This window comes from Apteryx mantelli, chromosome 22 (assembly GCF_036417845.1).
Source record: "Apteryx mantelli isolate bAptMan1 chromosome 22, bAptMan1.hap1, whole genome shotgun sequence".
Classification (NCBI taxonomy): Eukaryota; Metazoa; Chordata; class Aves; order Apterygiformes; family Apterygidae; genus Apteryx; species Apteryx mantelli.
In genome coordinates, this window is record NC_089999.1 from 10,193,495 (window position 1) to 10,219,925 (window position 26,431).

The following is a 26,431-nucleotide window of genomic DNA, read 5'->3' on the forward strand; positions in this document are numbered from 1 at the left end:
TGCAGAGGTAGTGTGGGTCTTGCTCCATGGAGGGCTAGTTGTCTAATCCAGCCCGGGAAAGAGTGGTGTTTATCTGATGGGAACAGGAGCTGCTGTCCTGTTACCAGGGAGGCGGTGTGGTCCATGAAGAGCCCTCAAAAGCTTGGTTGCTTTGCTTCAGATCAGAATGGAGGCCGTGTGGAGAGTCGGGGATGGTCACTGGTTGCAAGAAGAGGCATCTCCTGATCCTGGATCTAGCGATCCAGGTCCAGCCCATTACACAGCGTCAAAAGCGCAGGGAAAAGTGGTCATTTTTCCTGCTGGTGGGTAATTTCTCTCCTTGCAGCTGGAGACATAGCACTGGCAGTGTCCTGATGGCTCCCAGGCCTAGGGGACATGCTGTTCCCTCTCCGCTACATGTGTTGGAGGTGTCCGGCTCTCTGGGGAGTGATGTGTGGGAGACCCCTCTGCCCATCCTCCCCTGGTGGGAGCCTGATAAATAATGCACAGCTCAGGGTCAGCCTGACGGGTTCTGCTAGCAGGTGGCACAGCTGGAGGCAATGCTGGGGCCAGGGCAGTGGTGACACGGGCTCTCCTGTGGGACCTCGGGCTGGAGGCTCAGGACCATGGTGGAGGCTGCTCAGTGCTGCAGGCACCATCCCGTTCTCCGAGCAATGCAGGGGTCCTCTCTTGCTGCCCTGTTTGGGTAGTGCATGTTGCAAAGAGCATCTTTAGGTCTCGAGTCTCCAGGTCAGATGTGGGATTGGGGCACTGATCTGCTCAGACTGGGAAAGAACAACAGGCAAGGCAGAGACTGGGGGTATCCCTGGGGCTGGGGAAGGCGGTGACAACCCCTGGAGCTGCTGCTCGGGTCATGGTGGGTGCTGGAGAGCCAGGATTGTCTCTGTGTAACTGCAGGCCGGTCCCTTCCCCTTGTGTGCCATGGATACCACCTTCCTCCCTAGCACCACAACAGACATCACCTCTGGCGGGTGGCAGGGTCCCCAGCTGCCTCGTTAAAACCATGTTGCTTATTACCCTGCCTCCAAGCCAGCTTCAACCATGGCAGTGAAGCAGGGAGGCAGCATCGTGCTGCCAGTCTCCTCTCCTCCGGTGTGGGTGCTGCTTGTGCCCGTGTTGCCCAGTCCATGGTGGGCTCCATATGTGCTTCCTCCATGCCGGGGGATTGGAGAACATGCCCCGGCCCTTGGGAAAGGCAGGAAGAAGTGCTGGCAGCCTGGCTGACCGCTCCGTCCTTGGCGCGGGGGTTGCTGCAGACGCAGGCGGGTTTGGCCAGGCTGGCATCACAGTAGGTGGGTGCTGGTGTGGTCTGGGCTGGAGACCAGGGCGCCGAGCGTGGGCTAGCACTGCCGCTCGTGGCCCGGTTGAAGGGAGAGGATGGAGCTGGACGGGTTTCCCGTCTTGGCCCTGCATCGCTCCATCTGCATGCGGCTGGGGGAGGCCCGCCGGGTTCGCCTCCTCCCTGCTGCTTCGGCTTCTCCCATCGGACCTAGTGTAGCCAAGGTGGAAACGGTCTGGAGCAAGCGGATTCAGGCTTCCCCAGCCCGCGGCCAGAGCCCAGCCTGGTGGGCGCTCAGGGGAGGTGCCATGGCGTCGCCCCCGGGGTGGCAGCCGCCATCGCCATGGAGACGCCACCATGGCTGCCCCGGCGGGGCGATGGCGGCTGGCACCCCGGCCTCCCGGGAAGCTCATTAGTGGCTAATCACTAATGAAGCGAGTGCTGAGAGCGGCTCCGTGGTCGTGGCGGAGCTGGACGCGTCTGGCCTGGCCGGGCGGGAAGGGCCATGTCAGGCCTCCCCTTCTCCATCCGTGCCTGGGGTGCAGGATGGGGCTCCCTCCCTCCCTTCCTCCCTGCTCGGCATTGGCACCGCTCTTTGATTTAAAGATTTGTCAGCTTTAATTATTAAGCTGCATGAAGCATTAACGGGCAGAGGGGTGTTGGCGGCAGTCGGGCTAGCGACGCCGAGCAGCCCCCTCGGCCGGGGCAGCGGGCGCCACGGAGGGTCGACATGGCGGCGGCCCCGGGGTCTCCGCGGCGGCGGCGGCGGCCTCCGTACGTCCCGCCTTGGGCAGCCCCGAGAGGCCCAGGTCTTCCCTGTCCCCGGCAGCCGGGGCACCCGTGTCCGCCTCCTCTTCTGGGGGTGGAGGGTAGTGACCCCAGGGGGGCAGCGAGGGGCCGGGGCGCCGGCGGGACCCCCATGCCGCCCGCGCCGCGGCCGGGCTCCCTTCCCCCTCCGGCGCCGGCCGCCCTCCCTTTTGTCAGCATCTCGGGGCGGCTGCATCCGCCTCTTCCCACCGCGCAGCCGGCTGCGGTTTCCATGGGAACAGGCTAGGCCGTACCCCGGCCCCCCCGCCGCGCTGGCGGGGAGCCGCTGCAGACCCCGGCCCCCCGCTCCTCGCTCCCGTCCCCCTCCATCCCGGGGCTCCCCAAAATGGCTTCCCCTGGCAGAGCCGGCTGCGGCCTCCGGCTGGGTTCCGTTAATTATGCAAACGTAGGGAAGTGTGTGGGAGCAGGATGCCCCGTGCGCGGGGCTGGGCAGGGAGCAAGCGGAGGGCTGCGGCTGGTGGGCGCCGGCGGGCCCGGGGCGGGCTGGGCGCGAGCGGCTGCGTGTCGGCACTGCTCGCACGCGTGACCCCGGGTGTTGGAAACGGGGCCGGCCGGCCGCAGGCGACTGCCGGCTCGGGCCGCTGTGGCGAGCCGCTGTTGCACGCCTGGGGAAGGCCCTCGTGGGGCTCGGGAGCGTCCTGCGAGCGGGAGAGCCTGGGCAAGTGGCATTGGAGGCAAGGGGTTGCCCACCCTGGGCTTGCCGCCCCCCTGCCCTCCTCCTGGTAGGCGCTGGGCAGCGAGAGGGTCCCTGTCCCCCTCCTATGGCCTGGATGTGACGATAACTCCTGGACCCTCACCACCACCACCTTCTCTTCCTTGTAGACTTCAGCTATGGTGCAGATGACTACGACGCCGAGGGGAACGAGGAGCCCAAGGCCCTTCCAGAGGGCTCAGAAACCATGCCCTACATCGACGAGTCACCCACCATGTCCCCCCAGCTCAGCGCCCGTGGCCAAGACAGCGGGGACGGCGTCTCTCCCACACCCACCGACGGCCTCAGCACGGGGGTAGGTGGCTGGATGTGGAGCGTTGCGCCGGGTGCGGTTGAAGCAGGCGTTGGAGGACTGTGCAGCTTGGACATGTCTCTGGTGGTGGTGATGGTCTGGTGCTGCTGTGACCCAAATGGCTGTCCCCTCGGCTTCCCAAATCCTGTTGTCCTTGGCCCTCCGTGCTTTGGGCTCCTCTTTGCGGCTCAAGAGGAGTAGCACGTTGTTTGGTTGCTGTCTTTGAGGATGCCATGTTTGTGAAAAGGAGCAGACAGGGAAAGTGGAGACTCAGGGCCACATCAGTGTCATCCCCTTGGGACGGGTGAAAACACACCTGCCCTGCTGCTGGCAAAGCTAGGAGAGCACGGGGGGGTAGGAGAGCAGGGTCTGGGTGCCGGAGAGCCAGAGCTGCCCGAATCTGCAGGAAAGTGGCTGGGATCTCCAGCCAGGGTTGCTAGGAGGTGTGAGGTCCCCAGCATCCCTGTCCCTCTGCTCTGGGGAGGAGCCCAGCCTTGGGGACAGGGGACACCACTCTGCTGGGCTGCCAGCTCCATCTAGTGGCACAGGGGACAACCCGCCAGCTGGAGATGGACACCTTGTCAATCCCCTCCTCTTCTCTGGGAAACTTAGATTTAACTCTTGCTCTTCTTGCGCTCTTAGTAGAGACTGCGAAGCCATTGGGATTTTATCCATTACTTTTAAAGGAGAAAAGTTTGGAAAGTTTTGGAGTGGAAAACCAAAAGGAGAAAATACTTTTGGGGGAATAAACATTTCCCTAAAGCCCGGGGGCAGTGGGGCTGCTGTCCCCAGCAATGCTGGCCGCAGGGAGCGCTCAGCACTGCTTTTCCTGGTGTGCTCCGGGAGGGCTGGCTCCCGGCTGGGCGGCGCGGCAGCCTCCTTCCCAGCTCCCTGGTGCTGGCCCTGGCATGCTCCCTTGGCACAGGGCTGGTGCAGAAAGTGCCTGCCGGGCCCTGGGACGGGGGAGCCGCGGGCAGGCGCCTGCTGCTGCCCAGCACGGCAGGGTGAGCTGCCGGGGTCCTGCAGCGGGTCTTCGGCTGGGCTGAGGCCTGTGATTTTGCAGGGGGCTGGTTGCGCTGGCGGAGGCTGCGCTGGAGAGCATGAGGGTTTGTGTCATGGAAAGAGTTAAGCCCTAAACCCGGATGTCGAGGCAGAGGAGCGAGAGGTGTGGCTTCCTCCCCAGGGTGCGGGTGCCTGCGCCCTGCTTTCCCCTGCCTCTGCCCAGGGCGAGCAGCGCGGTATCCTCTGGGCACCCAGCACTGGTGGCCGCGAAGGTGGGCCCTGTCCGAGCCCTCCTGCACCCCACCAGCTAGCCAAGGGCTGTGCTCCCTCCGCCGAGAGAGAGGCCATCCTGCTGCTTCCCCACCAGGCAACATGTAGGAGCAGGGTGCTGGGGCTGGGCGCAAACCACCCAGGCTCTGGGCTCCTCGTTGCAACGTAGTTGTCCCCCAGGACAAGCTAGCCACAGCCCCCGAGACCCTGGCACCGGGGTTTGTTGGTGGGTATGTTGTTAGTATCCTCCTCCGGGAGCTGATAAGGAAAGGGAAGGGTGATCCTGGGAAATAGGATGGTGGATGGGGAGGTCCTGGGAGGTGCTGCCAAAGGTGTGCTCCCCGGGGCTGACTGAGCGTGGACGGAGAAGCCGTTCAGACTAGACGCAGGCATTGACACGATCTCGAGTGGCTGTCTCAGCTCAGCGCTGGCCCTGTGCTGTCCTGGAGCTAACAGGATTGGAAAGCATTAAAGCTCCGTGCGGCTCTGCCTCCAACCTCTTTATCTGCAGCTGCTCGCCTTGGGGCTTAGCTGAGTGCCATTTGAATACTCCAGTTTGGGGCTGGCAGCTTTAACCTCTTTGCGCTTCCAGCCTCAAGATGGCCACAAGATTACGTGCTGATCCCCATCTCTGTTCCCCGGTGAGGTGGGACTGGTATCTCTGCCTTTCCATGCTTGAAGGTGACATCTCTCGTCTCGGGGTCTAGAGGGGGTTTCTAGCAGGGCATCCCTTCTTGCAGGCTCCTGGGGTGGCTGTGACTGAGGCCGGAGCCCCCAGCAGCTGAGTGTAAATGCTGTCCCTCCCTCTGTCCCCCTGCCTGGAAAATGCGAGTGCCCTTGCACAGGCCACGGTCCCTCTGCAGGGAGGTGGCTCAGTCTCTCCTTGGATGCTGTAGGTTTGGCATAGGGCAGGATGGGGCTTTGCCGTTGGCTCTGGAAAGTCCCTGTGTCTGTGTTCCTGCCCTTGTTTCTGGCACCAGGAATTTGTTATGGGCTTTGAGAGGAGCAAAGAGAAGAAATAAGCTTGTGAAGGCAGAGTGCCCGCAGCCTCTGGTTCCCCTTTTGCTGCAGAGGAGGGGAGGGAACTGCTGAAATGGCTCTTGAAATAACCAGTTCATGCACCAGTCACCATCCCCAGTCTGGTCTTGCCCCGTTTGCGGGGGCATAGGAGATGTCCGCACAGACACACTCACCACAGCTTGTTTCCCAGCTCCCCGTCTGCCCCAGCAGCTGCTGGGGTGGGTCGTGGTCTGGCTGGGGCCAACAGCGAGGTGCCGGTGCTCACCTCTCTGCTGGGTGCTGAGTAGATGCTCCGGGAAGGAGTGTGTGTACGGCCACATTTCCTGGCCAAGCTGCCGAGGTCTCCTCTGGGATGGGGGGACTCCAGGACCCTTTTCCCAAGGAGCTGAGATCCAGGTCCCCATTATGGGAGCTGATCCCGTCTGCTGTCCTCCTGGGGTCGCTTCTTCCTGGTGGAAAGTCCTGTGGTCTCCCTGCTTGTGGGACGCAGGGGGATGGTGGGGGCCCCTGTGGGTGCCGGCAAGCAGGAGGGATGTTCCCACATGGCTGCTACTCTGCCTGGTAGGACAAGAAGGCACTGGGGAGCAGCAGTGCTGGGGGGACACAGCAGGTCCAGATGGGTCTCCGATGGAGGCAAAGGTGCTGCCCCAGCATGGCTGGGGCACCCCTCTGTGATGTGCCTGACATGGGTGGGCACCGCTGTGCCAGTGCTGGGCACGCAGCCAGGACCACTCCACCAGCGGGTCCCACTTTCCGTGCAGAGATCTCTGGAGGGAGCTGGATTCCCTCCCAAGACCCCCTCGCCACGGGGGCAGGCAAGGCGGCTGGAGCTGCCTTCCCCAAGGCCAAGCACGCCGCCGCTCGGCATTGCAAAATCCGGCTCCGAAAAAGCAGGCAGGCGGGTAGCAGGCTGCCGCGCGCCCCGGCGGCGCTGACCACACGCCGCCGGAGCGGCCCCACCTCCAGCGCCAAGACATGCATTTCCTGTAGCGAGAGCGCAGGGCGGAGCGGCGGGGCTGGCTGCGGAGCGGCACGGCGGGCAGCAGCCCTCCACGCTCGCAGCCCCCCGCGGGGTTCGGCGGAGGCGAGGGGAGAGCCGAGCTGGCCCTCTTCCCCCGCCGCTGACAGCCCGGGAGTTTCCGCTGCGGCGCCGGGGCCGTTCTGCAGCCGCCTGGGAAGCGCCGTCGCGCTCCCGCCGGGACGCCAGGGCCAACGGCCTGAGCTGGGGCAGGCGGGAGCACCGGCAATCCCATAATGGCTCCTTTCATCGAGAGACCGTGGCCAGCTTCCAGGGCTGAGTCAGGCCAGGCTGGCTCCATGGCGTAGGCCCTCCCGTCTGGAGCCTCGCGAGGTCCCCTCTGCCCCCCTGGTGCTCGCAGGCCATGGAGGAGGAAGAGGAGGCCATAGGGTACCTGGATAAAGTCCTAGAGGATGAAGATGACTCTGAGCCGGGAACCCCCACCAGCCCAGGCCCTCCGTTCTTGGCCGGCGAGAAGGTGGGCACAGATTCCCTTCTGGGGTACCAGGGCCTTGCGCTGGACCGAGGGTGGGATGAAGAAGGGGCATTTTGCTGGTGCCAGCAGCGTCCCGGTCTGGGGGCTCTCTTCACCGGGCAGCTCCTGAGCCACCGCAGCGGCAGCGCCCTGCGGCAAGGCGCTGGCAAGCGGCGTGGGGGGCACGGGGAGCATCGCTGCGGCCCCGCCGTCCCCTGGGCCGAGGCAGGGCTGAGTGCGGGCTTGACTACGAGATGTCCCAGGGCAGGAGCAGTGGGCACGGGGCAGCGATGTGAGAGGGCCTGGGTGCTAAGGGCTTGGCCAGCGGCTGCGCAGCGCACGGCGGGCGCCTGCCTTCCTCTCGGGGGGGGGAGCAAGGGCCGTTCGTGCCGGCCGGCGGTGGGCAGTCGTGGCTCGGGGGCTCTCCCAGCGGAGCTGGTGCTGGATGCTCCAGAAAAGGCTGGACCATTCTGTGCTACTGACTCACCGCCCGGCCACAGGCAAATCTCCCAAACGCGGCCCCAAACCCGTCCGTGCCCATGCTGCGCCCTGGCCCTGGGGCACCCCGGCTAGGCCTTGGTGCCCGCAGGGGGTCTGTGTGCTGGGCAGCCGCTGCCAGCCCCAGCCCTGCGCCCTCCTCTCGCCGCCCCGGCCGGGTTCCCCGGGTGGGCAGGGGGCTGGCAGGGGGCCGCAGCTGCAGCCGCTCCATCCTTGGGCTCTCCTGCACGGGGAGCTGCCCTGGAGCCGGCTCGCTGCTCCTCTCCCGTCCGGGTCGCGGGGGTCCGGCTGGTGTTGCCCCCGTGGGGTGCTGCGGGCCCCGGGAGCGGACGGGCCCCCTTATCTCCCAGGCTGCCTCGCAGGGCCGGCCTCAGGGGAAGCAGGAAGAGCCCGTGACTAATCGGTGGCAAAGAGCCTGTGAGCACTGAGCGCACAAAACCAGCCCCCCCGGCACTCCCCCGCCGCGCGGGACACCGCGGCCCGGCCTCAAGGGTGCAGCTTTGCAGGGAGCAGGCCCCGGGGCCGAGCGGGGTGGGCGCCCCGGGCAGCGGCAGGGGGGCCGCGGCAGCCCCCAGGGCCGGCTGGCGGAGCAGGAGCTGAGCTGTGCTGGTGTGGGGCGCCCGCCAGGGCAGGCCGGGGAGATGCTGATCCGGGCCCCGGAGCCGGGCGAGCACTTCCTGGCTCGGCTGCCAGCAGCGTCGCCCGCCCGGCCCGGGAGCTGTGCGTCCTGCCCCGCGCAGCCACGCGCCTGCGTGTGTGCAGCTGCCGGGCGCCCCGGTGCGACGTCCAGGGGCTGGCGGAGCTGGTCGCGGCACAGCCGGCTGCTCCTGCGCGGGCACCGCGGGCTGCTGGCGCCGGGGCAGGGGCAGAGCGCCCACATCCTCCGCTGGTGGGCCGGGCCGGGCCGGGGGGAGCGTGTGGGCAGGCCCCATCCTGCACGCCCCTGCTGGGGCTGGCTCCAGCGTACCAGCCTGGGTCCCTCGGCAGTGTTTCCCCTGCCCCAGCTGTGCGGGACCAAACTCCCCGCCATGCGTCCCAAACAGCTTATTGCCTGGAGCAACTGGGGACTGAGCGGGGAGGTTTTATTCTCCTCTCCGAAATGGGCTGTAACAGCTGGATTAAGGCATGCGAAAAGGGCCCTGATGTTGCAGGGTTGCGGCTCTGCTTGGCCCTGGTCTCAGCAGCCCAGCCCAGCTCCTGAATATGTTTCTTAGGGCAACTGGTGCGGGAGGCTCAGGCACGCTGGGCGCTCAAGGAGGTCCAGGGGATGGGGCATCCGTGCCTGGGTGCCGGGAGAGCCACACCGGCATTTGCAAGCTGGTGTTGCAGGGTGGGAGACACGTCCCCTGCTGAGGAAGGTGGAGGTTTCTGGCTTGTCCAAGGAGCAGCCTGTTGGATGGGGCACCGGTCCCGCATCCCGCTGCAGCCCAGGGCCTGCGCTGATGCTGCCGGGTGGTGGGAGCCAAGAGGTGTCCGTCCGGCAGCCACGTGGGGTGGTGCTTCCCTGGGCAGCGGGCGCAGGCCTGGGGGAAAGCCCCAGCTGGGGAGAAGGGTGGTGCCGGATCACGTGGCCGTGCCGTCTGCCGCCGTGCACTACTTCAGTGCCTCTGGACTCTGCCCTGGGAGAGTCCTGCCATGGCCTGCGCCATCCTGGAGCGCTGCCAGCAGCGCTGGGCTCCCGGCCAGCCAGGAGCAGGGAGGGGAGCAAAGCCAGCACAGCTGGTGACTTGCCAGCTGGCTCCAGTCTGGCTGTGCCGCCCAGCGGGCATATGCCCGGCCTCACTGGTCCTTCCTGTAAAGTTATCCCTATCCGGGCAGGGATGTGTTTCCGTGCTGGGATCTGCAGAGATGGGCCTGGTGGGGTGAGGGGTTTCCTACCGTGCCAGCTGCTGACTCTGCTGGGCTCCTTGCTGTGTTGCGCAGGGTGAGCGAGATGCTGGCAAAGGCCTGGAGATGCGGAAGCTGGTGCTCTCCGGTTTCCTGGCCAGCGAGGAGATCTACATCAACCAGCTGGAGGCACTCTTGTTGGTAAGCACAGATCCAGCCAGGGGACCTTTCTTCAAGAATGTCCCCCAGAAGGGATGGATAGATAGGGTCATTTCTTCCCAGACAGCCCCCCCGAGCAGGCCTGCCCTGGGAGCTACCTCGGAGCGAGCAAAGCAGCAGCAATCGCGCTGGAGCCAGCTTTGCTCTGGCCTGGCCATCCCGTCTCACCTCCCCCTCCACCGGCATGCCTGGTGTGGAGGTATTTATAGCCCTGCTTCCTCTTGTGGACTCACTGGCTGTCGTGGCAAAAATGCAGTTGCACAACACGGGGATCACTGCTGCCACGGACAAGGAAGTTTGCAGGGATGCACAGGCTGAGCGTGGCCCCTGCACAGTGACTCTGCCCCTCGTCCCCGCTCCTGGCCCTTTCCTGGCCATGCAAAGAGAGAGGTGCCTGCCTGAGACCCTGTCCCAGGCACCCCTCACTCCTGGCTCAGATCCCCCCTTCCCCAGCATCCCAGGACCCCTGCGCAAACAGCTTTAGCTGTTTAGGTCCAACCTTTACTGCCTGCTTCTACAGAAGTCGTGCCCTGGCTTGGCAAGGTTGCGGTGCCTTGGGGCGCAGCTCTGGGCAGTGGTGGGCCTCCAGTGAACCCTGTTGTTGTGCTGGAAATGTCTCTGGGATCATTTTCCCTCTGAGCCCTGGGCTTAAACACTCTCCCTTCTCCTCATTTGGCAGCCTATGAAGCCACTTAAGGCCACGGCCACCACATCGCAGCCTGTCCTCACCCTCCAGCAGATTGAGACAATTTTCTACAAGATCCAGGACATCTATGAGATCCACAAGGAGTTCTACGACAGCCTGTCCCCAAAGGTGCAGCAGTGGGACAGCAACATCAGCATGGGCCACCTCTTCCAGAAACTGGTACGTGCCTTCCCCAGGGCTTACTTTGCTTAGGAGAAAGAGGAGGGCTGGAGCGCCAGGAGGCTCTGATCCAGGACATTCAGAGAGGTCCCACTGCATTGCCCAGCTCCTGCCTTGCCACGTGCTCACCAGTAGCTTGAGCTGGGGAACTTGTTGCACCCCTCCCTGTAGCAGCCCCCGGTCTGGTTTACTTGTGTCCAGAATACACTGCTTGCTGCCCGATCCCTCCCATCCTGGGAGCACTAACGTGGCCTCCGAGACAGAGATTAGTGTGGTCAACCCAGTGCCAGAGAGCTGGGAAGCAGCCTCGGTGCCGCTCTCTGCGCCAGGGATGCTGCGTACCAGCGTGTGCGCTCTGCTGGTCGGCCCCGTGCCCAGGCCCTGCCTGAACCGGCTGCCTTCTTCCTCTCCTGCTTTGCACAACCGCCGACCGCAGAGCGGCAGTGAGCCCTCAGGGCAAACCTGGGTAGGGTTTTGGCTTGAAGCGTAGGGGTTGGCTTTGCCTCTGGGCTGGCACGAGCTCTCTGCAGGTCAGGGCAGGTGCAGCCGCGTGGGTTACCCTCTGGGGAGAGGCAGGGAAATTGCTTCCTCTTCTCCCCGGGCTGCTGGCGGCCTGCAGCTCAGGCGGGCGCTGCGGTGATAGCTCCCCTGGGGTCACGCTGGCCTTTGTGGCTACTTCTGATTTGTGAATGGGAGCAGAGATTCTGCTGTGTGCCATGCCGTGGCCTTGCTGGGGGATGTGGCAGGGAGAGGGCAGGCTGAAGGGTGCTGGGAAGCAGCTATAGCTTCAGCTGCCTCTGTCCGGTCACCGGTTAGTTCTGCTACTCGTTCTGGAGATCTGCCAGGGGATCAGAGGCACGGTGATGGCACGGGGCTCGGTGCGAGGCCCACCATCCTGCCGAGGCCAAGGGCTCTCCATGCGGAGTCGAGGTGTGCAGACTTCAGTTCTGTCCCTGGCTGGTTACGATCCCTGGGGTCTGGCAGAGGGTGCGAGCGTCCCCACGCTGTCCTGCAGGCAGGGGACAGCTCTGGGTATGTCCCTTCTACTGCTACCCAGCCTCTCACGGTGCTGGAGACTTTACCATCGCACTGGGTGCCTGGCTAACCCCCTTCCCTACAGGCCAGCCGGCTCGGGGTGTACAAGGCCTTTGTGGATAACTACAAAATCGCACTGGAGACAGCGGAGAAATGCAGCCAGAGCAACTACCAGTTCCAGAAGATCTCAGAGGTGAGCTCAGCAGGCTCTGCACCGTGGGGCCAGGGAAGAGCCTCTGTGCATAGCCCCTGTTGTGGCCAGTTCTCCAGCAGCCTGTGTCACGGTATGGGGGGCAGGTGTGGGGCAGAGAACATCGTCCCCCTGGCTGAGTCCTTCCCAGGTGCCCTATACAGGTGCTGTCCCTGCCCTAAGGACTGTCGGTAGCTGTCCCTTGGACAAGGCCATCTTTGCTGAGTTTGAGATTAGTGGCCTCTGGGCAGGGTGGTGGGATGAATCCTTCAAGCTTTGGTCCCCCTGTGCAAGCTCAGTTTGGGGTGATGCCTGTGCAGGGGGTGGCCGCGGGGGATGTCAGACCCCAGCCCTGCACGTACCTTGGCAAGGAGCAGCCACCCTTTGCACCCACTGCTGCAGGTTGTGAGCGGGTTTGGGAGACCATCAGAGACGAGCCTTTGCGCGCGGGCTGCCTCCTGGGAGCTGGGGCAGCTGGACTCTGGCCGGGGCAGCAGTTTGGGCTCAGTCCCTGCTGCCATCGTTCCTCAGATGCCGGGGCAGCCCGTGCCTGCTCACCCCATCCAGCGTCGGCACAGCTCCCGATCCCGGCCCGGCAAGCGCGGCCGCTGCATTCCCTCCAGCCCTGGCTGCTGGGCAGCCACAGCTCATCTCCCTCCGGGGCTACTGGCTGCGTCTCCATGCCTTGCCCTGTGCTCCCCTAGGAAATGGGGGGGTCTGTGGCCATGACCTGGTTCCCCACCTCCTACAGCCCCTCTGGAGCAGGAGATTTGTGTGTTCAGCTCAGCGGGACCGGCGCTGGGATGCTCTGGGAGACGCTCCCCTGGTGCTGGCGGGAGGTCTCTGGGTGCACGAGGGGTGGGGGGCTCCCCGTGACCTTGAGCAACGACCTTGGCCGGACCCCAGCCCCCGGCGGGCTGCTCTCATGGGCCTTTCCCTCCGTAGGAGCTGAAGGTGAAAGGCCCCAAGGACTCGAAGGAGAGCCACACGTCCGTCACCATGGAGGGTACGGCACGCGCCAGGCGGGCGTGGGGAGGGGGATGCAGCCTTTTGTCTCCGCGCGGGACCGGAGCGCATGAATTACGGAGCGGCTCGCGGGAGCGGAGCCCTTTGTGTTGCGGTGCGCGGCGGCAGCGGTGGCGCGGGGGGACGCACCTCGTTAGGATGCCGGGGGCGTGCGGCAGCCCCCCACCCCCTGCCCACCCCCTCCTCCCCGCGCGCGGGCTGCGCGGAGAGCCGTGCTGAGGGGCTGATGCCGTGCCGCAGCCGGGCTGAGCTGCCGAGGGGAGGCAGAGATGGCTGCGCGGAGACGGGGCTGCCATGGAAATCCTCGTCGTCGTCCGGCTCTGCTGTAACTGCACCTACGGTGAGGCATGGCGGGGCGGGGGGTGCACGGGGGGGAGGCTCCCGGCGGGGGCTCCGGTGGGGAGCGTTTTTGGCGGCTTGGCCCCCTCCCGCGGGGCGAGGGGAGGGCTGCTGGCCCAGGGCACGCTGTCCTTGCAGGGGCTGGTGGTTGCATCGTGCTCTGCAGCCTGAAGTTGGGAGTGTCTTTGTTCCCGGCTCGATTGAATCGTCTTGGCTCCGGCACATGTGGCCACGCGCTCGCCTTCCCCGCAGGGCAGGGTCTCGTGCCGGCGGCGGAGCTGGCTGCGGGGTGTGAGGGGCTGGGACCAGCAGGGAGAGGACCTGCTCCCCCCGGGCTCAGCCGCGGGGCCGGCGATGGGGCTGGTGATGGGGAGGGGTCCCCGTGTGCTCGCTGGAGGCTGCGAGCATCTCCGGGCTGTAACGCCCTTCTCTCCGCGCTGGGGAGGGAGGCACCGTGCCTCCCTGCCTGCCATCCCCGGCCATGCGCCGCCTGTGTCTGAGTCCCAGGCTGCTGGGGACTGTGCCGGAGGGGGGCCTGGCCCAGCCCCTCCTGGGGACATGTTGGGCTCCTGCGTGCTTCGCATAGATCCGTTAGGATGACAGTAGGAGGCTCCGTCCTTCCCGTAGGTCTGCGGTAGGAGGAAAGGGGGGGACACGCCAGGCAGCCCGGAGCGGTGCTCTCACTGGGCGCTGATGGCATCCTGGCTCGCCCCTGCTGTGCCTTTTCTCCCTGCCAACAGGCACGGGAATTGCCCCTGGGTTGGGAGCCGGTCCCAGGATCTCTTTTCCCAAGCAGACCCCCTGCTTGCCAGGGCACGGTGTCCTTCTCTCGTGGCCTGGTGCAACTCGACACCATCCTCCACCTCCACCGAGCTTCTCGGAGGGAAATGAGATAGGACCCCCCCCTCGGTGACTCATAGCAGAGCATAGGGAGAGGCTGTGCGTTTCCCTCTTCTCCTCCTGCCTGAAGCCTGTCCTTACTTGGGCCTTTCAGTTTGGGGAAGTGGTCTGAATCGAAGCGAAAATCCAGATACATCTGTCTGGGTATAAATAGCCCCGAGAGGCATGCGAGTGGCCAGCCGCAGGGCGCTGGGAGCCGGCACGGTGTGCATGCTCCATGGGTTTGCCCTCCTGAAGAGGGGATGGAGCGGAAGAGGGTCCAGCCTCTAAAGAGTCCCCAGTGGCTGTTCCCCACTGGGAGGGTTGTGGCAGGTTTTCCGTGGCAGAAAAAGGGGTGTTTGTGTCCCCTGCTCTAGGGGGTAGGTGCTGTGAGCCTGGTCCCGTGCAGGTGGCAGTTCCGCACCCTCCCCGTACAGAGCTGCTCTGCTCCCCTCTGTGCGTGGGGACGAGGGGTGTAACGGGAGCCCAGCAAGGGAGGCGCAGGGAGGAGACACAGGCAGAGGTGCTGGGACGAGGCTTCAACCCCTGGGGTCTCTGTCTCTAGCTGTACTTCATGCTGCCGCGGGACAGACCGAGTTCCCCTTGCACCCGGGGCCGGCTGGGGCCAGGGCTGCTGACGGGGCGCTGGGTGACACCCGGGGCATCTCCTGGAGCGGCGCAGCCCCAGCAGCGAGAGAGCGGGGCTGGGAGAGGCTCTGTGCGGGACCCACCGGCGAGGCAAAAGGGAAACCGCCAAAGCTCCCGGCTGCTGATGGTGACAAACAGCTCTTCCGCTCGGCAGCTACGTCACGGCAAGGTGGCCGGGAGCGGAGGCCCGTTGGGCGCACGGGGAAGTCGTTTGCCTGGGAGCCGTTAGCCAGCGGAGACGTGCTGGCAGGGATTGCGCCAGCGGCTCCTGAGTCAAGACTGGCTGTTTTTCTTGGAGGGGGCCATGTCAGCACAGTTGCAGTAGGAATGTCCCATGGCTGGCATGAAATGGGGCAGAGTGGTGACGATGACAATGATGATGGAGCCCCTCTGGCTTTGCAGTCTGTGACCAGCCTGTGCAGAGAGGAATGGGAACTGGCCCAGCGCATACACTCAGCACCCACATCAGGCCCACGAGGGTGACGCAGCCAGGACAGCGCTGGGCTGATGTCCCCACTGTGCCCCATCCCAGGGCAAGGGCAGATCCGGCTGGCGTGGGAATGTGCCTGGAGCAGGGTGCTGCGGGAAGCGCATGCAGCAGTTGTCTCTGCTTGTCGCCTCTTGCAGAGACCTCCCATTAAAGGGGGCAAAGACCCCCGTGGCATGGTGACCACCAGCCCTCAGAGCAGGGCAGGACTCTCCACGCGGGTCTGGGCTCGGCTCTGTACCAGTGCTCACCTCCCACAGGGGCTCCTGCCAGTGTTGTACTGTGTGTCCTTCCAAACGAGTGACAGGATGGCAGGTCGTTTGTGCCTGGGGTGCAGGAGGGACAGAACTGGCTTGTGGTGGCAGACAGGGTCCTGGGCACATCTGTGGCCCCATCCTCTGTGTTGGGAAGAGCTTGGGGAGCAGAGCCCAGCTCTCAGCTCTCCAAGCGCTCTGTTTGGTGAGGAGGAGCACTTGGGTGCAGCCCCAAAATCAAGGTGTGCGTCTGGCAGCTGCTGCTGCTGGGCCACGGAGCCCAGCTGTCCCATCTGCACCTTGCTACTTGCTCCAGTGTCCAGCCTGGCTGCCGTTTATCCTGCCCCTCCGGCTCGGCAGGGCACGAGGCCCAGCAGGGGATGAGCTGTGCCTTTGCAGGGTGCTGTGTTGGCTCCTGTGGCAGGGATGGGGTGGGGGGGAGAGGTGCTGGGCCCCGGCAGGCGGGTGGCTGCTGACGCCTTCTGTCTCCCCGCAGCGTTGCTGTACAAACCCATTGACCGCGTGACACGGAGCACCCTTGTCCTGCATGTGAGTGTGATGCCAGCCTGGAGGTGAAGGGGGGATGCTGAGATATCATGGGGCAAGACAGTCCATGGAAACTACATTCCCTTGGGCGTTGGGGCTGGGATGGCCTTGCCTGGCATGGAACAGGCTCTTGGTGGCTCTCCATCCCCATGGCATGCTGTGGCTGGGTCCCATAGCTCCTGGGAGATGATCACCTGGCAGCTTCTTCACCGGGAGCTGCCTGTGTCCCGGGGACCGCTGCCTGGGGTCCTCTGGGAACACCCCGGGGTGGGTGCCGCAGGAGGGCAGTACCGTTGGGCTGCTCATCCACGGCTGTCCCGTTCCAGGACCTCCTCAAGCACACCCCTGCCGACCACCCCGACTACCCGCTGCTCCAGGATGCCCTCCGCATCTCGCAGAACTTCCTCTCCAGCATCAATGAGGACATCGATCCACGGAGGACAGCAGTCACCACCCCCAAGGGGGAGGTGAGGCAGGCGGGGAGGGCAGTGCCTGGGCGCAGGGCAATGGCTGAGCTCTCTGCAAGCCCCCAGCTAGCGTCTCTGCTCTGAGCCACCCCACAGTGCTTGGCTGGGAGATGGAGAGGGGTCTTATTGATGCAGCCCCAGGGTGCGGAGTTGGGGCTGTACCTGGTCCTTGCTGCTTGCTGGCACCCTACTGAGAGCAGGGGACTGTAATGGCCTCCAGGGGATGTGGACCTTCTCATGCTCCTGTTGGCCAAGCCGTGGAGTGGAACGGGGGTGTCTGTCCCCTGCAGTTTGTTGGCCTTCGCTCTCTGCCCACTCTCATGCCAGCGTTGCCTCCCTGCAGACCCGGCAGCTAGTCAAGGATGGCTTCTTGGTGGAGCTGTCAGAGGGCTCGCGGAAGCTGCGACATGTCTTCCTCTTCACTGACGTCCTGCTCTGTGCCAAGCTGAAGAAGACAGCAGTGGGGTAAGGAGGGCACTGGGCTTGGGTGGATATCCTGCATGCCCCATCCTCTGGCAGGACAGGGGATGTCTCCAGGAGATGTGCCAGCAGGGAGGATTGGGCAGGGCCCAGGAGGCATCGCTCAGCGCCTGCCCCTCGACTGCAGGAAGCACCAGCAGTACGACTGCAAGTGGTACGTGCCCCTGGCTGACCTGGTGTTCCCATCACCGGAGGAGTCGGAGCACTGCCCGCAGGTCCACGTCATCCCTGACCACGAGCTGGAGGACATGAAGATGAAAATCTCAGCCATCAAGAGCGAGGTGCAGAAGGAGGTAAGAGGAGGATGTGGGGGGCCAGGGAGGACATGGGGCCCACTGCTGTGGGGACATCTGGGGCTGGCTAGTGGTGCAGGTGTGCGCCATATGCTGAGATGCCCATGGGGCTGGACCGTCTGCCCCAGTGTGGGGTCATGGATGGGCAGCTAACACCCCGTCCTGGGGATGGGACACATGGGCAATGGGGGCGCTTGGGGAGTCTTGCCTGTGTGTCCCTGGCCAACCCAGACCCTCTGTCCTCTCCCTGCCTGCAGAAAGCCAACAAGGGGCAGAGCCGGGCCATCGAACGCCTCAAAAAGAAGATGTTTGAGAACGAATTCTGGCTGCTGTTGAACTCGCCTGCCATTCCCTTCCGCATCCACAACCGCAACGGCAAGGTGAGGAGGGCAGGCTGGAGGCAGCGAGCGAGGTGGAGGGGGCCGTATTGCGCTGCGCTGGCCAGGGAGAGTCAAGTCTTGCCCCTCTCAGCTGCTGTCTGGAGGGTCCCAGCAGGGCTCAAGCGTGCAGGGCAGTGGCTGCGCCACAGACCTTCCATCCCAACCATCCATCAGCGCTGTGATTTCTGCCACCCTGGCACATCTGGGGCTCTGCACACAGCCCTGTGTGCGTACAGCTTTCTGCATCACCCTGTCTCTTCCAGAGCTACCTGTTCCTGCTATCATCCGACTACGAGAGGTCTGAGTGGAGGGAGGCCATTCAGAAACTGCAGAAAAAGGGTAAGTCCTGGGCTGCTGAGGGCCCCTCGGGGCTCTTGGCCCCCGTGGGAGTTGCCCCAGCTCCTGGGTCCCATGGGCCGCAGGGAGGCCCTGCAGGATTGCAGCCTGCTGCAGCCTGATGCCCCGGGGCAGCGCTGGCTGCACCCTGCTGAGGCTCCCTGCCTGCCCTCTCCCAGACCTCCAGGCCTTCGTCCTGAGCTCGGTGGAGCTGCAGGTGCTCACGGGATCCTGCTTCAAGCTACGCACTGTCCACAACATCCCAGTCACCAGTAATAAGGATGGTGAGTGTCCACTGGGCTGGAGGCCCCTCTTTCCCTCCGGGCGATTGCCTCTCCCTCCTTGGGGAGCACAGTGTCCCCACGCAGCATGGCCTGGGGCCTGCAGGGTCCCTCGCTTGGACCGGGGGGCTCTGCTCAGGCTGTCCAGGCTGTGCAGGGGAGATGTACCCACCAGGTGGCACTGGCGGGGCAGAGTCAGGCATGGACACAGAGTGTCCCAGCTGCACCGAGGTCTCTGCTCCCCGGCTGGCTTTGGGGTCCCTCCAGCATCTCCACAGGCTGAGCAGGACCAGGGTGTCCCCAGAGCGAGACCAGCCAGTCCTACTGGGAATGTCCCCTAGGGCTGTCCAGCAGCAGGGGACTTGTCCTTTCCCAGCCTTTTGGGGCAGCCCTCCACAGGGGTTGGAGACACCGCAACGTCACTGCAGGCACCCAACATCTCAGTGGTCTGTGCTGGGGCTTGCTATGGGAAAGGCTGTCCCGGGGATGCCCTGGTCCTGGGGGCGCTGGAGACTGAATCTGGAGCCCTAATAATGTCCTTCTGCTCCCTCCGTTGCAGACGACGAGTCCCCCGGGCTCTACGGGTTCCTGCATGTCATCGTCCACTCTGCCAAGGGCTTCAAGCAGTCTGCCAGTAAGTGGGGGTGCCCAGGCTGTCTCGGAGCGCTCGGAGGGACACGCGTGAGCTCGGCTCCAACATGGGGCCCTGCTCTCCGCTCAGCAGTCCCGCGGGAAAGGCCCGGGAGCCAATGGGTCCTGGGAGCTCAGTGCTGATGTCCCTGTGCGAGTGCTGGGAAGTGTCACTCGGGCACTCAGCTGTATCTTCTTTCCCAGACCTTTACTGCACACTGGAAGTGGACTCCTTCGGCTACTTTGTCAGCAAAGCCAAGACCAGGGTTTTCCGGGACACAACTGAGCCGCAGTGGAATGAGGTGAGAGGAGGCAGCAGGATGCAGGGAAGGGACTGTGCTCCCCTTTCCCTTCCAGCCCCGGTTTTGAAGCCGTTCTGGGGCTGAGCCACCCTCCCTCTGCTCCCCAGGAGTTTGAGATTGAGCTGGAGGGCTCCCAGTCCCTGCGGATCCTGTGCTACGAGAAATGCTACGACAAGACCAAGCTCAACAAGGACAACAATGAAATCGTGGACAAGATCATGGGCAAGGGGCAGATCCAGGTATGTGCTGGGCCGTTCCAGGCTTGTGCCTGGGATCGGAGAAGCTCAACAGGCTGCTGTGCCTTTGGGAGCAGAGTGCGGGGGTCTCAGCTCGGGTTTGAAGGGCGCGAGGTGGATGGGCAGCAGGGATGTGAGTGATGATCCGGAGCGTCATCCCGGCAGAAGGTGGGACAAAGCAAGACAGGATCCTGGGGAGGCGGCAAAGCTGGCAGCTGCCCCCGAGCGTGCATCCGGCCCCAGGCCCCGGCACAGCTCCCGCGTCGGTCTCGGTGAATGCGCGTCAGCCGGGGAACCGGGAGAGGAGCAGGCTGGCGCGTGCTGGGCTGGAAGTGTTTCCTTCCTGCCGGTGCGCCACGGCACGGCCGGGCAGACGGAGGCCGCGGGGAGGGGGGCCGGCTCCGGCGAAGCAGCCGCGATGCTGGCGGCCGCCGCCCCGGGGAGGGCTCCGCGCGTGCAGCCCCGCTCCCCGTGCCAGCGCAGCCGTGCCTCCCCGCCGGCCGCGGCTGTCCCCCTCTGTCACCATCTGCCTTGCCTGCACCTCTATCGGCGCTGCTGTTATGGCAACGGGTGTTGCCAGGGCAACGGCTGAGGCGCCTCGGATTGGCGGTTGCCGGGCAGGGAGGATGGAGGCCTCGGCTGCCCTGAGATGCTCCCAGGTGAGCAGGGCCGGCAGGGCAGGCGGAGGGGGCCAGCGCGGCCCCGGGGCCTGCATCCCCGCAGCGTCCGCCTTCGGCAGGCCGCGGGGAGGCCCAGGGCAACGGGAGATGGTTTGGGACAGAGGTGCCCCAAGCAGTGCCTTGGTGGGGACCTCCAGCCTGGCTGCCTTTCCTCCTCTGCCGGGACAACGTTGCTCCTGGGACGTGTCCCTCCACCCCCGAGCCCACTTCAAAGGGCCCGGCGTGGCTGCCTCTTCCCTGGGAAAATGCTGGAGGGCAGCTCCCCGGGGAGGAGGAAGGAGCATGAAACGTCGCTGCGGGGAGGGAGGCGCTATGGGGGGACAGGCCCATGCGAGGCGAGAGATGGGGGCTCAGCTTTGCCAACAGCTTGTCCCTGGCAGAAATTGCCCCACCACCCCCCTCCTTGGGGGCAGGGGTGGCGCTGGGCCCGGCGGTGCAGGGCGGGGGCTCAGCCCCCCCAGGGAGCCAGCCCAGCTGCGCTCTCGGAAATAGCCTGTGTCAACAAACATGAGTCACGCTGGGGGACGAGGGGGTCGGGACAGGGACAGGGACAGCACAGCCCGTCTCTGCGGTGCGAAAGCCGGGGAGGAAGAATGGGAGCGAGGAGGCCCGGGGGCTGCCGACTCCAGAGGGGGCCTGGCTGGACGGAGCAGTGTCCGTGGGGGCAGGATTGAGGCTGTCGCGCTGTCACCCGGGGCCAGAGCTTTTGGGGCAGGGGCGCTGGCCCTGCCGTGGGACCAGGGTGGGCAGCGGGGCAGGGAGGCGCGGAGGCAGCACGGATACAGGCGAGACAGACGGGCCGCCCGTGGGCGTCTGGGTTGCGGCCAAGGCCTGGGGCTGCTTCCTCGCCCTCTGCCCTGGGCTCCCGAGGCAGAGATGCTGCCCTGGATGGACCCTGGGCTCTTCATGAGCCGCTGCTGGTCCCAGTTAGCAGCGGGAGCGGGAAGCACTGGAAATGCTGGGGTCAGCAGCTCAGCAAAGGCCCTTGGCACGTGGGGGGACTGCCAGGATGGGCAAACCCCCGCGCTGTCCCCACGCGCAGCAGGCGCCGTGCCTGCTGCCAGGCTCTGTTCTGCCGGTTCAGGCACGTGGACTGGCCACGAAAGCAGCTTAGCGGCATCCCAGGCCGCAGCAGCCTGGCTCCCGGTGCCCTCCCTGCCACGTGCCGAGCGTCCCTGTTCCGGCCCCGCAGTCGCTCGGGGGCAGGAAGGCTGCAATGGGAAGCAGACGGCTGCTCCTGGGACCTTCCCTGCACCTCAGTCCTGGCTGTTGGACGCCGGGCAGGGGAACGGGTCGGCGTGCAAAGGGGACACCGCAGCGCCTTTCCCGGGGGGAGCAGCGGGGAAGCCCCATGGCTGCGGAGGGGACACGGGCAGGTCACATCGTGCCAACATAGAGGACATGGTTGGGGATGGTGCTGCAGTCGTTGCCCAGGGTCACCTCGAGGATCCCGACACCAAGCCCCGGAGGGGTCCGTGCTGGGCCAAGCGCAGCATTGGGGCCCTGCCCGGCCCCACATCTCCGTGGCTGGAGCCCCGTGCCGCAGCCGGGACAGCAGCGAAGCCGCGTGGACCCTGCCGCGACGCCGGCTGGTCCGTGGGAGGGTGCGTCTGGGCGTGGGGACGGCTCCGCAGCCACTCCCGCTCCCGGCTGCCATTAACCCCATTCTGCGTGCCGTTTCCCAGGCCGGGCTGGGCCGTGGGGGGGGGGGGCGCAGGGGCTCCGCGTCCCTGGCACGACAGGGCTCAGCCCGGCTCCGAGGCCGTGGCAGCCCTGGTGGCCAGGCAGCCTCGTTTGGTGCTGCCGGGGCCGGGCGGGCAGGGCTGCCCGGTGCCGCGGTGGGTGGCAGGTGGATACTGGGGTTGTGCAGAGCAGCCCGCGAGCACAGGCAGGGGGGAGAGAGCAGTCCGGCCCTGGGGCGGGCAAGGACACGGTGCTGGACAGGGTCTCTGGCAGTCTGGGGGTAATGGGGCTGGATGGAGCAGCCCCTTCCCAGCTGCGCAGCCCCTGTGCGATGCACGGGAAGGAGACGTGGCCATCGCAGTGGAGATGGTGGCCATGGGCACCTGGTGTGGGATACGGCTCCCCGTCCAGCCGCCCTCGCGCTGGCCTGGCAGAAGCTCTGGAGGCGGCAGGATTGCAGTGTCGGGGCTCTGCTGTCTCCCCGGCCCTGCGAGGGGCTGCAGGCCTGGGCTGCCGAGGGCTAGATCCTGCCCGGCACTGAGTTCTGGATGGGGACGGGGGCAGCGCGAGTCCCCAAGCTTGCGCCTGGTGACATCTCTGAGCTTGCACCTTGCAGGGCCCCTGCGTGCCGGGGGCACCACGGGCTGGCAGAGGCCGTGCTGGGGCAGGGGTGCGGGCACGGTCACCCCTGTGTCCCAGCCGGCTCCACCGGAGCAGAGGCGACAAGGGCCGGGGCAGGCCGGGGAGATGTGGAGGGGCACCCAGCACCCCAGCGCATCCCCAGGCCTGGCAGGAGCCCCCGAAGGGCCGTCCCTGCGCCCTCGCCCCGACCGGCAAGGCCAGCGCGGTCCCCGAGGACCAGCCTGCACCCCAAGGGGCCGGGGGAGCTTCGGCCGCTGCCGCGCGGCCGGGCCTCCTGCTCGAGCGGGGAAGCGGTTAACGGCCGCGGCGGGGCTGAGCAGCCTGTCCGAGGCCGCGGCGGGTGGGCGGCGCGGCGAGAGTTAAACGCGTGGGGGCCGCCGGGGGGGCCTGCCTTTGAGTCACTTCCTCGGAGGGGGAGGGAGGCTTTTGGGGCTGCCGAGCCGCCGCGCAGCGCGCCAGCCTGGCTCACACCCTGGAAGATGAGCCCTGCCTGCTCGCCGCTGCGCCGCCGGAGCAGCGCTCGCCTCTGCGCGCTGAGCCGCCCCGGGCACCGCTAACTGCCCTCCCGCCGCAGCGGGGATGCCGGTGCTCTCCTAAGGCAGCCGGGGCCGTGCCCGGGCCCTCCCGTTGGCCCTGCCGGGGGATCCCTGCTGTCTTGCGTGGCCGGAGCCGAAGCGGTCGCGATGACGGACGTGCTGGTGCAGCCGGACTGCAGCCCCGGCTCCGTGTGCGAGCGCCTGGAGCATGGCTGCCTGGAGCGTATCGAGGAGCCCGACGGCAAGCGCCCCTCCAACACGGGCGCCCGCCTCTGGGGCAGGGTGCGCAGCAAGCTGCTCCGGCAGAAGGTGCCTCTCCGGGGCTCGGGGGACGGAGCGGGCGGCCGGGGGGCGGTCGTGGCGTGCACCCCGCCGGGTCCGTGCCTGGCTTCCCTGGTCTGGTTTACCCGGTGGCTTTTTGGCTGGTGGCTTTGCTTGCAGGGGGCAAATTGGCCAGGATCTCCAACTTTGGGGGTGCCTTGGTGCCCCCTTGCCATGGGGAAAGGGCTGCGGGGCTGCTTTGGGAGCTCTCGGAAGTAGTTAGTCCCTGGGTGCTTGTTGTCTCTCCCCCTCTCCCGGGCTCTCCCCCTTTACGGGCTGGGGGCAGCCGCGTCCCCGGAGCGGCTGGTTGGTTTGGTGGCGGGGTGCCCCGGGGCTGGCCGCGTGGGGTGCAGCACCCTGGCAGCGCGAGGGCAGCGGGGAGGAGATGTGGCCTCACGTGGCGCGTCCGGGCAGGGCGAGGGGTGGGCTACCACGTCCCAGGGCCCGGCGGAGGTTGGGGAGCGCGGGGGCACGGCTGCGCCCTGGGGGGGAGCCCCCTGCCCAGCCGCGGCCGTCGGCCGGCTCTGCCGCGGGGCTCGCAGGGGAGGCAGCGCCGCTTGCGGGCTCCCGGGGAGCCAGAGCACCCAGCGCCCGCCTGCCGGGTCCCAGGATGGGCGATAGGTGCCACTTGTTCTGCAAACACCCTTGGTCCGTCGCAGGCGCCTCTGGGCCCCAGCTGGTGCTGGCGTCGCAGCCGCGTTGCAGCTGCGTTAGCAGGTGCTGCCCGTCTTTGGGGGAGGATGAAGTGCAGGGGTGGGCGCAGGCAGGGGTGAGGGAGGGGAAGGCAGAGTCGCAGGCTGCCCTGAAGCTCCCATGATCTCTCACGGGGGGACGCGGGGTGCCGGGGGTCTCCCCCTGCAGATCCCCCTCCACGGCGAGGCACTGGCTCGGGGCTCGGCCGGGGCCGCGGGCAGGAGCTGCCCTGGCACGTGCGGGCGCAGCTCGTCCGTGCTGGGGCCGCGGTTTGCTCGGTAACAGCGCTCGCCTGCTCCCCGGCGGGGCTGGCTGTGACGCAGCGGCATTAACCTCGTTTCTGTGCAGCTGCCGCTCCCGGAGCGGGGATTAAGGGGCGGCGAGGGCTGCGTTGGGAAGCCGCCCGCTGGCTGCCGTGTCAAGCCCCAGGGTGCTTTTGTTTCCCTCTGCTCCGTGATTCCTGCCCGCGGCTGCTGCTCCGGCGCAGGGGGAGCCGGGTGAGCAGGGGCTGCGCGGTCCCGAGACACCCCGCAAAGGAGCTGCGGCCTCTTCCAGCTGGGAAACGGCCCCTGTTTGTTTTTCTGGACGCGAGCGGCTGTAACGTGATGTGTAACGTGATGTGCTGAGCCCAACGGCTCTCCGGCGAGCGCTCCCAGCCCCACGCGTCCTGCCGCAGCCAGCAGCTTCCCCGCCGACCCGTTTGCTGCCCAGCCGGGGGGCCCCGAGGCTGCAGGGGAAGCGCCGGCGCTCGGCCCCGGCAGGACGGTCGAGCCCTCCGCGTGCTCCGTCTGCGGCCCCAGCAGGTCCGCGCATGGCTCCTGCGAGGGCTCCTGGCGTGCCGCGGGCACGCGCCGCTTCTCAGGTTGCCGTCAGCCGGGGCTGCGAGCTGCCACTTTTTTGGGGCCGCGCTTTGTCGGCAGCATTGTTGGCTGCTGCGGGGGCCGCTCGGCCCCCGCGGCGCGGAGCAGCTTAGCAACCGCCTGGTTCCCTAGCGAAGGAGCCGCCGGTGCCGCCGCGGCGGGGGGGAGCACCCCCTTGCCCGCCGGAGCCGGCGTGGGCAGGGGCGCGTGTGGGTGCAGCCGGGGCCGGGGGCGCCTGCGGGAGCTGTGCTGATAGGATGGGATGCTCCGGCTGTAGCGGCTCCCCTGGGATTCGGCACCCGGGGTGGCGCAGGGCCTGCCGGGCGCGGGTCTGCCCTAGCGGAGACGGTCTCGCTGGCTGAGTCACCGGTTTGCTCATGATGGCTTCGCCCAGGGCTGATGCGCTGGGTGACCTCATGGGTGTGAGGAAGGGACGTGCCCAGCCTGGCAGACCCTGCCCTGCTGCGGCGTCCTGCTGCTCGGGGCCTTGGAGAGCCGCCGCGAGGGTTTGGAGCCGGCTGAGGTCATTGCCGGCTCCTCACCCAGGAGCCCCGGGGAGCCAGCGGTGCAGCAGCCCGGCCTGGCCCCAGCCCGGCCTGGCCCGGCTGGCAGCAGCTGTACCTGTCTCGGCACAGCGGGGCTCCCGCTGCCCATGCAGGAGCTGTGTCAGCAGCCCACGGCCCGGAGGTGCTTTGAGGACAAAATCCGAGGAAGTGGCCTCATCTCCTTCGAGTCCAGCGTCCGGCTGTGCACAGGACAAGCAGCAGGCACGGACGGCGGGGGAGAAGGCTTGTGGTGTCCCTCTGCCCTCGGCGCCTCCCCAGGGCGCAGGAAGCCCTGCAGGGCTGCCGGGATGCTCGTCTCTGGCCACGCCGCCGCCTCACCCTCGGGGCCGAGGGGCCTCGTCTTGCAAGCAAACACCTGCAGATGATTTGGCAAAACAGGATGACTGCAAATGTTTGTGGGCCGCAGCCTGGAGCAGGGGGTGTTTCGCGTCGCCTTGGATGAGAACTGCGTCGCAGCACAGTCTCGGTGCCAGCCCAGACATGGATGCCCCATTGCTGAGACGCAGGAGCGAGCAGCTCCGGAGAGGGACCGGTCACCCGGCCGAGACGTTTGCCCTGGCACAGGCAGATGTTTGAAGCCGACTAAGCCCGGGGGGCCTGGAAGCACCTCTGAACACCTTGTTCAGCATCCGGCACAGAGCTGCTGCGTGGGGCCTGATCCGTGTCCACACCTGGACGAGGTTGGGCAGCTCTCCCGGCTCCAGCAGGGACGCGCTGGGCACCGACACAACGCCAGGACTGTGACAGCAGCATGTCAGCGTGCTGTCTCGCACGCCGCTGGCATGGGCGCTGTTTCCCCTGGGGCACCATGCCTGAGGCCAGCAAGGAGGTTCCCCCCGCCGGGTCCGGGACGTCCCCGGGGCGTGCGCGAGCACTGCGGCTCCCTCTGGTCGAGGAAAGGCAGGCGGTGGCGGTGCCTGAGCCCGGGCGTTCGCCGCTCCCAGTGCCGCGTGGGCAGGAGGTAGCTCCGGTGCATCCCACATCCCTCCCACGTGCGGAGCCGAAGCGTCGGCCGCGGCTTTGCTTCCTGCGGGGATCTGGCAGTGCGGCGGTGCTGCCGCCCGTGCCAGGGGACGGGGCAGAGCAGGCCGGGCTCGAGCAGCGCCAGGGCCAGGCCTCAGCTCGGCGCCCACGTGCTGGGCAGAGCCGCCTCCGGGCCCTGTGGGTCGCAGGGACCTGCCCAGGCTGCGAGGGGGCTCGGGCCAGCTCCGACTGGGGCAGCAATGACTATCAGAGGGCTATCGGAGCTCGGGAGACCACGGGATGGGGACGGGAAGAAGCGCGTGTTGTTTCCGATTAACCTCGCGTTGCAGAGCGGGGAGGCCCGGAGCCGCCC

At 66.6% G+C, this 26,431-nt stretch overlaps 1 protein-coding gene across 2 annotated transcripts in view; it reads left to right on the forward strand.

Annotated features, from left to right (window-relative positions):
* Positions 1-2,860: 2,860 nt before the first annotated feature.
* Positions 2,861-26,431, forward strand: part of ABR (ABR activator of RhoGEF and GTPase) — a 33,056-nt gene continuing 9,485 nt past the window's right edge. The window contains exons 1-15 of one of the 2 annotated variants that reach the window (XM_067309890.1): positions 2,861-3,114; positions 9,318-9,422; positions 10,120-10,305; positions 11,426-11,533; positions 12,476-12,536; positions 15,660-15,712; positions 16,036-16,176; positions 16,520-16,641; positions 16,784-16,949; positions 17,207-17,329; positions 17,593-17,668; positions 17,845-17,949; positions 18,506-18,580; positions 18,781-18,878; positions 18,986-19,117. In XM_067309890.1, coding sequence (XP_067165991.1) covers positions 3,007-3,114; positions 9,318-9,422; positions 10,120-10,305; positions 11,426-11,533; positions 12,476-12,536; positions 15,660-15,712; positions 16,036-16,176; positions 16,520-16,641; positions 16,784-16,949; positions 17,207-17,329; positions 17,593-17,668; positions 17,845-17,949; positions 18,506-18,580; positions 18,781-18,878; positions 18,986-19,117 — 1,659 coding nt within the window. In that variant the 5' untranslated portion in view covers positions 2,861-3,006. Of the gene's footprint in view, positions 3,115-6,458; positions 6,900-9,317; positions 9,423-10,119; positions 10,306-11,425; positions 11,534-12,475; positions 12,537-15,659; positions 15,713-16,035; positions 16,177-16,519; positions 16,642-16,783; positions 16,950-17,206; positions 17,330-17,592; positions 17,669-17,844; positions 17,950-18,505; positions 18,581-18,780; positions 18,879-18,985; positions 19,118-26,431 lie in introns of those variants that run through there. The other variant, XM_067309889.1, reaches the window with a different exon arrangement.